Below are 12,267 nucleotides of genomic sequence, written 5' to 3'. Positions count from 1 at the left end.
TAAATATTTATTTTATTTTTAGAGAGAGGGGAAGGGAAGGAGAAAGAGAGGGAGAAAAACATCAATGTGTGGTTACTTCTCGGGTAGTCCCTACAGGGGACCTGGCCCAAAACCCAGGCATGTGCCCTGACTGGGAATAGAACCAGCAAACCTTGGGTTTGCAGACCCGCGCTCAATCCACTGAGCTACACCAGCCAGGGCCAGTTTGTGGTTTCCTTACCCAGAGAAGTTTCAGGCAGTTTTAACAAAATAAAGGTAATCTTTTTGGGGGGAGGAATGGGGTGGGGATGGTGGAGGGGGATGTTTGGAATGAAGTCCTCTGGGAGAGGGCCAGGTCACGGTCCCCAGATGTTTTAGGCACCGTGTGTGGGACTGGATTTCCCTAGGACCCATCCAGGGGCCGAGTAAGGAAACTGAGGCCCAGACAGAACAGTGGAATTCTAAGTGATTGGGGCAAAGCCAGACCCCACCTTCCATACTAGTCCCTTCTCCCCAATCAAGTACCACACAGGGGTCCCCACCAGGAGGCCCTCTCTGGGACCAGCCCCACTCAGGAGCCTTGGGAACAAGAGAGAAGGTTAAGTACCAACGGTGGACCGAAGGCAACAAAAACTTTTTTAGCAAAAGAAAAAGAAAGATCATTTTCTATTTTAGGTATAGGAGCAGTTTCAGTTAATAGGACAACAAGCTAGTAACATTCCCTCAGGCAGAAATTCTTTGGTCCACATTCCCGGCAGTGGTCACTGAGAGGCACTCCTAGGCTTTTAACGTAAGTCCCAGTGTACACAGAGAATTATATTGGCCTTCCAGCTTCCATTCCATACTGTTGGCAATTAACAACCTGTGTGGGCGCAGGCTGCTGCTCTACACCGTGGACTATCTGCAGACACCCAAGAATCAAGGTTCCTCATTCCCCACCCTTTATCCTTTATCTTCCCAAACCATATATTTCAGTGAGTCAGAGCTGTTCTAGCAATTTCACTTCTCCTGACACCAGCTTCAATGACCCTGGACACCAGTTATCTGGAGTTGGGCCAAATTTCATGGGTTGAGTGCACAGCCTCCCACTAGACTGCCAAGTCAGGCACCAGCTGCAAGCTCAGGGTTCCCCAGGCACACCCTTCTAATCAGCTGGTAAAAATTCGGAGGTTCTCACTGCTCCCTCAGCATCAATAATGCACTAGAACAACTCACAGAACTCAGGAATGTCCCTACACTTACAATTTTATTATAGTAAAGTAAAAAAATGTATTCGTAGATATAAATCGGAAGAAGCCAAAGGTAGAGAGAGACTCAAGCTATCAGGGACCACCATGAATAACAAACAACTCCTATTACTCTAGAAATTTCAAGAGTTTAGAGGCTGCCTTCCAGGAACTGGGGATAATGACTAGCTAGCTTCTTTATTGTACACAAATAGATATGGACATTTTTAGTTCATCTGCTGATGAACATTTGGGTTGACTCCATCTTTAGCTATTATGAATAATGTTGGGATAAGCATTGTATATGTTTTTGTGTGGATGTATAGTTTCATAACTAGAAGTGGAATTGCTAAATCATATGGTAACTCTGTGCTTAACTTTTTCTTTGATAAAGAAATTATTTATTGGAAGGAAACCAGGGAGATGATACAAATTAGGTCAAGGTGTGAAAAACGAGCAGATTCATGAAAGAATTGGCATTTTCCTCTCAGGACACCCCAAAAGCAGCATATGTCACAAGGTTGTCTTCTTTATACACTGTTGATTTTTATGATTTACAAAAAGTTAAAATGAATATTTTCAAAACAACAAATATTGAGTATTTAATTTATGTACAATTTAATCTTGAGTTGTCACTTTTTACTTAATGTAGTTTCCTTTTACACACTTAATAGTCCCTTTGTACATCGATACTTGTGCATTCTAAATCCTGGTATCATCCCAGTAGGACCCATAAGAAATCTTCATTGTAAGGACCTAGAGAGTTCCTCCAGGACATTCCCACACTGGTGTCAGCAGCGTGTCTAACTCCTTTATCTCAGATGTCAGTAACGACCCACTCTGTGTATGTGTCATGCACATGCGATGGCTGCAAACAAGGATTGAAAATGCCATCCCTTAAGTCTCCTGGTGTGCAGCCTCTGAATTAGGAGACATGGGCCATGGCTCCTGATGTTTAATCCCAGCTCCACCACAGGGGAAGTAGTATAAGAGCTGTATGGTCCTTAGGCAAGTTGCTTAACTTTCCACTTGTTTGTTTCCATGTCTGCAAAATGGAGATGATGGTGACAATAATGGTACCTTCCTCATAAAATGTTGGTATAAAGTTGTGTTTCTCGAAGTGTGTTCTTTGGGCCAGAGACATCAAGCATCTCCTGGGAACTGGAATGAAAAGAAAATTCTCAGGCCTCACCCCACACCTACTGCATCGGAAACTGTGTGTTAAGAAGACTTCCAGGTGATTCTGATGATGTTGAAAACCACTGTCGAGGAGAACGAGTTTATACTAAGTATTAAAACAGTGCCTGGCATACAGTAAGCGGTACATTAGTGAACATTTTAAAAATGAGTCAATAAAATATTGCCAAGATATAAAGTTTAATTTAGGCAAAAAGAAGCACATCCACACTGTTGCTCTAACAAAGAAATCCTGCTTAATTCCTAGCTGAAAGGAATTAACGGGGACTGCCAAACTCCTCATGATCTGGTCCCTGCCTTCCTTTCCTGCTACTTCTATTCTCCCTGTACACCACGTCTTCAGCTTTCCCAGCTCTCAGTACGGAAATTGCGGTTTTCACACCTCCAAGACTTTGTCCACTGTGTTCCCTCTGTATAGAAACATTGCCCACCCCTTTTCTTTCTCTACTTGCAATGTCTTGAATTCCTACACATCCTCCAAAACCCCATTTCGAGTGTCACCTCCTCTGTGTTACTCCCACCCCTATCCAGTCAGAGCCAGGCATTCACTAGGACTCCCCTCATCCTACACATTCTAGTACTTATCATTACGGTTTACTACTGTTTATAGTTGTATTTTACAGTTGTATTTTTAGAAAGATGGGAAGGGAAGGTGAAAGAGAGGGAGAGAAACATCAATGTGTGGTTGCCTCTCACGCCCCCCCTACTGGGGACCTGGTCTGCAACCCAGGCATGTGCCCTAACTGGGAATCAAATCGGTGACCCTCTGGTTCGCAGGCCAACAATCAGTTCCCTGGACCACATCAACCAGGGCCAATTAACCATTTTAAACTGAATAGTTCAGCGGCATATAGTGTATTCACAATGTTGTGCAACCATCACTTCTCTCTAGTTTCATAACTTTTTCATCACCCTCCAAAATGCACCATACCCATTAAGTAATTGTTTCCCCTCCCCACCCCATTTTAGTCATTATCTCTCTGTCTCTATGGATTTTGCTATCCTTTGTGTATCATGTAAAAGAAATTGTACAATCTGTGACTTTTAGCATCTTGTTTCTCTCAATCAGCATTAGTTTTTGAGGTTCATCCAAACTGTGGCATAAATCCACACATGCCCCTTTTCGGCTGAACGATATCCCATATACGTACCACCATTTGTTTACCCACCAGTTGTCGATGCCCATTTGGGTTGCTCCCCTCTTTTCGGTGTTATGAATAACGCTGCTACAAACATTTGTGTGCCAGTTTCTGTGTGGACATATGCTTTTATTTCTTTTATTTTCACTCCTCTGTGTGAACACATAGCCTTCATTTCATACCAGGGAATGGAACTGATGGTTCATGTGGTAATTATATATTTAACTTTTTATTAACCACCAAAGTGTTTCTACAGTAACTGCACCGTTTTGCATTCCCTTGAGCCATGTGTGAGGGTTCCTATTTCTCCACATCCTTGCCCACAGTAATTTTCTTTTTATTAGAGTCAGACTCTAGGTGTGAAGTGGTACCTCCTGGAGTTTTTTGTTTGTGTTTCCTTAATGACCAATGATTTTGAGTGTCTTTCACATGCTCCTTGGCCATTTGCATAGCCTCTTTGTAGAAATATACATTCGAGTTTTTGCCCAGTTTTTAATAGTTATTTGCTTTAGTATTTCACAAATGAATAATGATGTTGAGCATCTTTCCATGTGCTTGTTGGGCATTTGTACATTTTCTTTGGAAAAATGGTTGTTCAAGTCTTTTCCCCACTTTTTACTTGGGATGTTTGTCTTTTTGTGGCTGAATTGTAGGATCTCTCTGTACATGACGGATACCAGACCACGATCACATATGTCATTTTCAAATGCTTTTGCCCATTTTGTAGATTGTCTTCTCATCATTTCATAATGTCTTTTGATAAACAAAAGTTTTTAATTTTGATGAAATCCAGTTTATCATTTTTTTCTCTTGTTGCTCTTGATTTTGAGGTCATATCTAAGAATTCACTGCCAGGTCATGAATATTAAATTCTGTGTTTTTTTTCTAAGAGATTTATAGTTTTAGCTCCATATATTTAGTTAATTGGTCCATTTTGAGTTAAATTTTTGTGTATGGCCTAAGGTAAGGGCCCAACTTCACTCATCTGTATCTGAACATCCAGGTGACCCAGTGCCATTTGTTAAAAAGATTAGCATTTCCATATTGGATATTTTTTCAAATATTCATTTATTTAATTTTAGAGAGAAGAGAAGGGAGGGACAGAGAGGGAGAGAAATGTTTTGCTGTGAGAAACATTGTTTGGTAACACCCTGACAGGGGACCGAACCCACAGCCCAGGCGTGTCCCCTGACCAAGAAGAGAGCCAGTGACCTTTTGCTTTTCAGAATGATGCCCAACCAACTGAGTGACACCAGTCAGGGTCCATATTGCATATTTTTGGCATCCTTGTCAAAATCAGCTGGCCATAGAAACATGGGTTTATTTGTGGACTCCTCTTCTGCTAGTCTCTTTGTTCATTCTTATGCCAGAACAACGCTGTTTTTTGTTTGTTTGTTTCATTTTGAGAGTACGTTTATTAAAGCTGGGGACAGAGAAACCAGGAAGGGCCCAGGATAGAAGAAGCGACAGGAGAGGGCCTAGGCGGGGCTGCTTTGGCTGTCCAGGAACGTTGTGGGAAGAAGTGAGCCGAGGCAGGTCTGCCGTCAGCTCACTGGGGAGTCAGAGAAAAAGGGGCTTTGGGGACGAGTTGCAGGGGTTAGCCCTGAACAAGCTGCCACTGCCCATTGCTCCCCGGGTTGCAAGCCTCATGGGGACCCTTAAAGATTTGGAGAAAGAAAATTCACTCGAAAAGGAGATTCAAGTGGACGAGCCCCAAGAAGGGAGTGCCAACACTGTCTTGAGTACTGTTGACTCACAGTAAGTTTTGAAATCAGTGGGTGTGGGTACTCCAACTTTGTTCTTGTATAGGATTATTTTATGTATTTAGCTTCTGTTGAAATTTATGTGAACTTTGGAATCATCATGTCAATTTATACAAAAAGTCAGCTTAGATTCTTATAAAAATTTCATTGACTCTCTAGATTATTTAGGAGAGAATGGACATCTTAACAACATTAATTTCCATCAAAATGGAATGTTATTCCATTTATTTAGATCTTCTTTACTTTCTTTCACCAATATTTTGTAGTTTTAGAAGTTTAAATTTTCTCTTCTTTTGTTGTATTTACTCCTAAGTATTTTATTCTTTTTGATGCTATTCTGAATAAAAATTTTAAATTTCATTTTCAGGATGTTTATTGCAAGTATATATATATATATATATATATATATATACACATATACATTAACTTTGCATTCCTGGGATGAATCCCAGTTGGTCATTGGTGTGTAATTCTTCTTACACGTTGCTGGAGTCAGTTTCTAGCATTTGGCTGGGGTTCCCAGATTCACATTCATAGCAGACATGGGACTGCAATTTTCCTCTCTTGTAATGGCTTTATCAAGCATTCTCTTATACATAACCACAATATCCTACCTAGCATACAGTATACCATATTAAAAAAGAAAACTAGGAAATAAAAAAAAGATTTTATGTATTATTTTTCATAGAGAGGGAAAAGGAGGGAGAAAGAGAGGGAGCGAAGCACCAGAGTGATTGAATCAGTTGCCGGCACTTCGGTGGCCCTAGTCTTCTGAACGCAGAGGCTCTGACAAAGAAGAAAACAATCAGGGCTGCTGCGATAGATGTGTCTCTGTGCTACAGACATTCCTTATAGATAGGTACTATTAAGTCTGTTTTATTTTATTTTTTAATTTATTTTTAGAGAAGGGGGAAAGGAGGGAGAAAGAGAGAAACATCGATGTGTGAGAGATACATTGATCGGTTGCCTCTTGCACACCCCCAACTGGGGACTCAGTCCGCAACCCAGACATGTGCCCTGAACAGGGAATCGAACCAGTGACCTTTAGGTTTGCAGACTGGTGCTCAGTCCACTGAGCCACACCAGCCAGAGTGAAAACTAGGAAAGTTTTTAATTCTTCAAATATCCAAGTCATTGTTCAACTATCTTTTACTCTAGATCATTCTAAGTAGCCTAGAAAGAGTCTCCATGATCTGGAGAACGAGAGGGCTTTGAGTATTAGAAGGAGTGGCGGGGGTGGAGGGGTTGTGTCGGAGAAAAGAAGACTCCATGGGAGAGAACAAAAACTCTTGACTCAGGGAACAAGGATTTCTGAGGAAATAAATTGATATCCAGTTGGTTCCAGAGGACAGGATAGGAACAAAAGAGGAAGCTATAAGAGGGACTTCTTTTGGCTCAGAAAAGGAAGTCTTATGACCTCCAATCCTGCCCTTGTGGTACAAAATCGGTCAGACCACACCGGATATCTGATGTTACTGTGCATGTGGAAATGGGTCCCTTGCTTCTCTCAGTTCATCCCTCACTTCTTGTCTCACTTCCTTCCCTGTGTAGGACACATTTTTCAGCCTTGCCCTCAGCAGCAGCAACTTACTCAATCTTTGGGCTTCACGTGGGCTGCCCTGTGCACCCACCCCCAATTTTGAATGAATGAATCCTCCCCCTGGGCTTTGTGTACTATCAGATAAAAAAAAAAAACACTACATCCTTTGCCACTGGAACTGTGACACCTAAGTTATTTGTCTCAGTTAGGCAAATCTTTGTATTTGACTTCAGTGAAGTACATTGGTCTTTTCTTAACTCATAGCAACAATAAAAGCCTCAGCCTACCCCTCTCATTTGTTCAATTAATTATTTAGTAAAGATTTATGGAGCAACTGCCGCATGCCAGGCACTGTTTTAGTGACTGAGGATTCATAATTCAACAAGATTAACACCAATCGTTGCTCTTGTGGAGCTTTCAGCACAGTACTAAACAAACAAAAACAAACAGACATAAGTAAAGAAGATGATTTCCATTTGAGATCAATGCTGTGAAGAAAATGAGGCGAAGGGGCTTCTTCACGTAAGGTAACATTTGAGTTGAATCCTGAGAACAATGAGAAGGTGCCTGACATTTGAAGATCTTTATTTAGAGCTTCAGTTTCATAGAAGCTCCACAGACTCCTGCTACCATGATTACCCACTGACATCTTGGCCCAGATATGCTGCCTTCTAGCCTGGACTCTGCATTGATTGTTTCCATGCTTCCACTAAGGCCAAACACTCCACTGGGGAATGTAGGTACCGGTTCCTTTTATCTCCTTGAGGACAGTCCTCCAGCACGACTCACTTCTTTCTCCTGAATCATCAAGTTTTCCTTCTCTACTGGCCTATTCCCATCTGCCCACAACCATGCTATTTCTCTCATCTTAAAAAACAATGAACATAACATACTCAATGGTGAAAGGTTGAAAACTTCCTTCTAAGGTCAGAGGAGGGAGGTGGCTCCTAAGCTTACTAAGAACAAGAGCCAAAGTCTTTACTATGCTCCGTATTTACAGTGCTTCTCAAACACGAGACCAACTTTCTTTCTTTAAAAAGATTTTATTTATTTTTATTTTTTTAGAGAGAGGGGAAGGGAGGAAGAAAGAGAAGGAGAAAAACATCAGTGTGAGAAAGACATATCGACCTGTTGCCTCTTGTAATGAGCCTCGACCAGGGACTGATTCTGCAACACAAGCATGTGCCCTGGCTGGGAATTGAACCACTGACCCTTTGCTTTGTGGGACAATGCCCAAGCAACTGAGCCACACCGGTCAGGGCACCATGTTTCATTTTTAAAGTTCCAATCCATTGCAGATGACACTTTTGTAAAATATGATAGATATGTTGCTGAGATGTAAAATTTTATAAAATTATAAAATACTTATTCCTGACTCTTTTACTTATCTCCTCATAGTGCAATAATAAACAATTTGCAGCCTGGCCCTTGTTTTGGACCATATTTTGAGTAGGATTGTTTTACAAGGCTCTGCGTGATCTGGCCCTGCTACTACCTCTAATCTCATCTCTTACCATTCTCCCTACCATCCCTGTGTACTCTCCTTCCACTGCACTGTACTCCTTATTGTTTTCTTTAACATCTCAAAGACCTCAGGATCTTTGAATGTATATGCTGTTGTCTCTGCTTCAAATGCTATTCGCCCAGATATCCTCAAGCTCTCTCTCCCAATGCATGTGGGTATCAGTTAAAAATCACATATCAGAGAGGCCTTTCCTAACAATCCTGATAACATATCAGTTCTCAGCACTCTGTCTCCTTTCTCTTCATAGCACTTACCAAAGTTTCAGATGCTTATTGTCTTCCTCTCACCCCCACCAGCAAATTAGAATCTGAACTTCATACAAACAAGAACTTCTGCTTTACTTTTGTTATGTCACAGGGTTTAACAGAGTGCATGACACATGACAGGCACTTCAGTGAATGTTTCCAGCTTCCATCCTCATGATTTTAGCCCTACCTAATCAGTGATAATTCCCAGGTTTGGCCATATTACTTTTAGAGAGGGGAATGAGGGAGAAAGAGAGGGAGAGAAGCATCAGTGTGTGCTTACCTCTCACAGTCCCCACTGGGGAGCTGGCCCACAACCCAGGCACATGCCCTGACTGGGAATTGAACTGGCAACCCTTTGGTTCACAGCCCGGCACTCAATCCACTGAGCCACACCAGGCAGGACATGTTTCTGAGCCTTTTATCATACTACCCATTTTTGCCTGGGATGTTCTTCCTGAGGAAGTGGTATGCACCTCTCAAGACCCATATGAAATGTCTTTTCATCTGTACAGGCTTCCAGAGGACCATCCTTCCCTTACAGAGTTGATCTTTCCCAGTCATTGAATCACAACTATCTTGTTTATGTGTCTTCCTTACTGCATTGAGAATTCCCCAAGAGCATGAATTTTCTGATTTATCTTTGTACACCAGGCTCCTAGCACAGAGCCTGAGGTGGAACAAGGCCCCTGTAACTGTTTGGAGAAGAGTTCTCAGAGCTATTCAATGTGAGAAGCTGCTTAAAGTGGTTAATTCTCTGATACTAGAAATGTCCCAACAGGCTGGATGAAGTCCTCTTTAGGATACCCCAGTGGGTTTTCCTGATGGGGTTGGCAGTTTATTTAGCTGTCCCCATGATTTTTTGAGTCTGTGGTCTGGTGACCTATGTGATGCTCCTATCAATACTAATTTTCATTCTCCAGTCCTATCTGTGTGGTTCTGGACACTGAAAGGAGGCAGGCTGGAGGACTCTGTTTGCATGCCTCTTTCCAGCCCGAGAGGCAGGTATCTAGCTCTCTGATGAGTGTGGCTGCCTATCAGATTTAGTAGAGAAGGAACTCTTAGAAGGAACTGCACCTCTTAGCTGATATCCTGGGTTTCTGAGATAATGTGGATGAGGGGCAATCTTGTTAATTGCCCTGTGATGGGTCTAAGACGTTATCCTATTTGCAAATCAAAGAGCCATCCTGAAACAGTTATACAGTATATACCAACCTAATCACAAGATCTGTGGTTCAGAGGCAGTTTAATGGCTGCACCACTTCCCCATGACCGAATTTACCGTCAGACATCACAGTGGAACTCAGAGTGCAGGTGTGCGCAGGGGAGATTTACGGAGCAGGAGAGGTATCTTAAAATTAGACAACTCAGAGTTAATGTAGGACAGCAGGCACAGCTGTCCTTCCTGCCTCAGAGACAGAGAGGAAGCAAGTGGCTGCGGCTTTTATTGTTTTGGGGAGACCAGCTGGATCATGAAAAATGCACCAGAAAGGAAACATTCTGTACCTTCCCTGTTATGTTTACAAATAGCCTTTTACACAGGTACCAGTAATCTGCTCAAAAAGCCTGGATTGCACAGGAACCCTTTGTTTCTTCCACACAGCCCTAGACAGGCAGCATCCCCTTGAGCCTTCCACCCCTGAAGTTCTCTGCTTAGGCAGATATCGTTTCTGGGGAATTGGGATGAAGAAAATCTCAATATAATGGATTCCCCATCCATCATTGTGCCTAGTACTTAGCAGACACACAGCAAACATCTGCTGAGTGAATGACAAGGACCGCTGCTTAAGATTTTAATGAAGATGGGCAGAAAAGTGGTTGGTAGAGGCTTCCTGCCGAGGCTCCTCCAGAGCCACGGCAACCTGAGCCAATCCATTCTTCTCCCCTGGGCCTTCTCAGGCCAAGGCCCCAGCCCCTCGAAGCAGTGCAACAGTTCCTGACATCCCCATGGCCAGGGCTGAACACGTGGAGACTGGGACCACACCGGAGTTCGGGACTTCTTGGTATTTGGAGGCATCCGGTTCCTGGAAGGGATTCCCGTCCAGTGTCAGGCTAGTCACCTTGGGCAGCTCCTCTAGCCTCGGCATCTTGCGCAGCCTGTTGCAGCTGAGATCAAGCACACTGAGCTCTGCCGGCAGTCCTTGAGGCACCTGCTCCAGGCCAGCGAACGACAGGTTGAGAGAGTTCAGTGCGCTGGGCCAGGTGCAAGCGGGAGCGCCCTGGGTCGTGGCGCGCAGAGAGTTGTGGCTGAGGTCTAAGCGCTGTGGTTTCACACCCGCCGCCGCCAGCGCTGCGCACACGCCGCTTAGCGTTTCCATCCCAGAGTTGCGCAGCGTTAGCTCCTCCAGGGTCGGGAATTTGTTGGGACAGAGAGCCGCAGTCAGTCCGCGCTCTCCCAGTGCGGGATTGTCCGACAGGTCCAGGGTCTGGAGGGAGGAGAAGGTGTGGAGGTCTGCGCAGAGAAAGGCGAGCGAGTGTGCTTGCGCAATGTTCAGTTTTTTGAGGCCTGGCTTGAGCCACTGCTGCAGTTTGGCGAGCCAGGCATCTCCTGTTGCCCACGAGACGTTACGGAGACTGAGGGTGAGAAGCTTAGGTCCAAGGTCTTCCAGAGGTGGCACCGGCATCGTGCCGGTTACTTCCAAGTCCACGAGCGTTAGTTGCTTGAGGCGGGAGGACCCGAGCCCACGCAGGACGGCGACGAGAAGCGGAGCCGGAATCTGTGCGGCGCCGACCGTGAGTCTCTGCAAGCGCAGAGCCCTGACCAAGTCAACATACTCCTTCGGGTTGGTGTCGGCAAACTTTTCAAATTGTTGCAGGCTGCGGCCGCTGCCATGGACCTCCACCTCGAGGGCACTCATACACTGTAAGGCGCTGGACCAGTCCGGCTCCGGATCCGTGAAGTTGCAGACGCAGCGCACGTCCTCGTCGTCTATCTCGCAGGGCTCCGGTGTGGCCGCGGAGAGCTGAAGCAGAGGCGGCACCAGCAGCAGCAGCAGCAGCAGCAGCGGGCAGGGCGCGCGCACCTGGAAGGAGAGCGGAGGTCAGGGCGGCCCAGCCAGTCCCCGGAATTCCCCGAGTAGCCCCAGTTCGGCCCCAGGGTTCGGCCCCAAGGCCGTGTGCTCACCATGATCGATAGGTGGTGTGTGCTCAGAGCCCCTGCGTCCCCGGCCGGCTCTGGGAAGGACTTCGGCTTCTTTCCTCTCTGGCTGCACTAGCCAGCTTCCAGCCTCCACACACCCTTTGGCGGCCTCGGAGAGTTTATATAGCCCCGAGAATGTCACTTTGTTCCCTCCTCTGTGAACCCTGGTCACTCCCCACCTCTTTTCATCACTGCATTTAACACCCTTCTGGGAAATTGTGCAGTGAACGATGTTGCCTGGAGGAGGGGCGTAACAGGAACAAGCCTGAGAGACCTCTAGTGTGCTCTGCCCCGGGCTGTGCCCTGATGACTCAGGAGCCCCGGGCTTCCCTGGTGGGTATGGAGAAAGGAGGATCCCCAGCGCCTCCTACCAGGACTCTTGTCTCCCCCGCCTACATCCCAGCGACTCAGCCGGGGTTGTTTCTTTGACTTGTCCCTAGTCTTGGTGGTTGCTATTAACTTCCCATCATCTAAGTTCAATTCCCTGAATATCCTCTCATATTTACCTGGATCT

At 44.9% G+C, this 12,267-nt stretch overlaps 1 protein-coding gene across 1 annotated transcript; it reads right to left on the bottom strand.

Annotated features, from left to right (window-relative positions):
• Nucleotides 1-9,987: 9,987 nt before the first annotated feature.
• Nucleotides 9,988-12,243, bottom strand: CD14 (CD14 molecule). Its single transcript, XM_045830203.1, has 2 exons — nucleotides 11,739-12,243; nucleotides 9,988-11,637 (listed from the first exon to the last, which is right to left on the bottom strand). Exons 1-2 carry the CDS (start codon nucleotides 11,739-11,741, stop codon nucleotides 10,510-10,512), a joined length of 1,131 nt encoding a protein of 376 aa, XP_045686159.1. The 5' UTR covers nucleotides 11,742-12,243; the 3' UTR covers nucleotides 9,988-10,509.
• Between the last annotated feature and the right edge of the window lie 24 nt (nucleotides 12,244-12,267).

Source organism: Phyllostomus hastatus, unplaced genomic scaffold, assembly GCF_019186645.2.
Source record: "Phyllostomus hastatus isolate PE091 unplaced genomic scaffold, TTU_PhHast_1.1 phas_contig_150, whole genome shotgun sequence".
NCBI lineage: Eukaryota > Metazoa > Chordata > Mammalia > Chiroptera > Phyllostomidae > Phyllostomus > Phyllostomus hastatus.
This window is presented reverse-complemented; position numbering and strand designations above follow the sequence as displayed.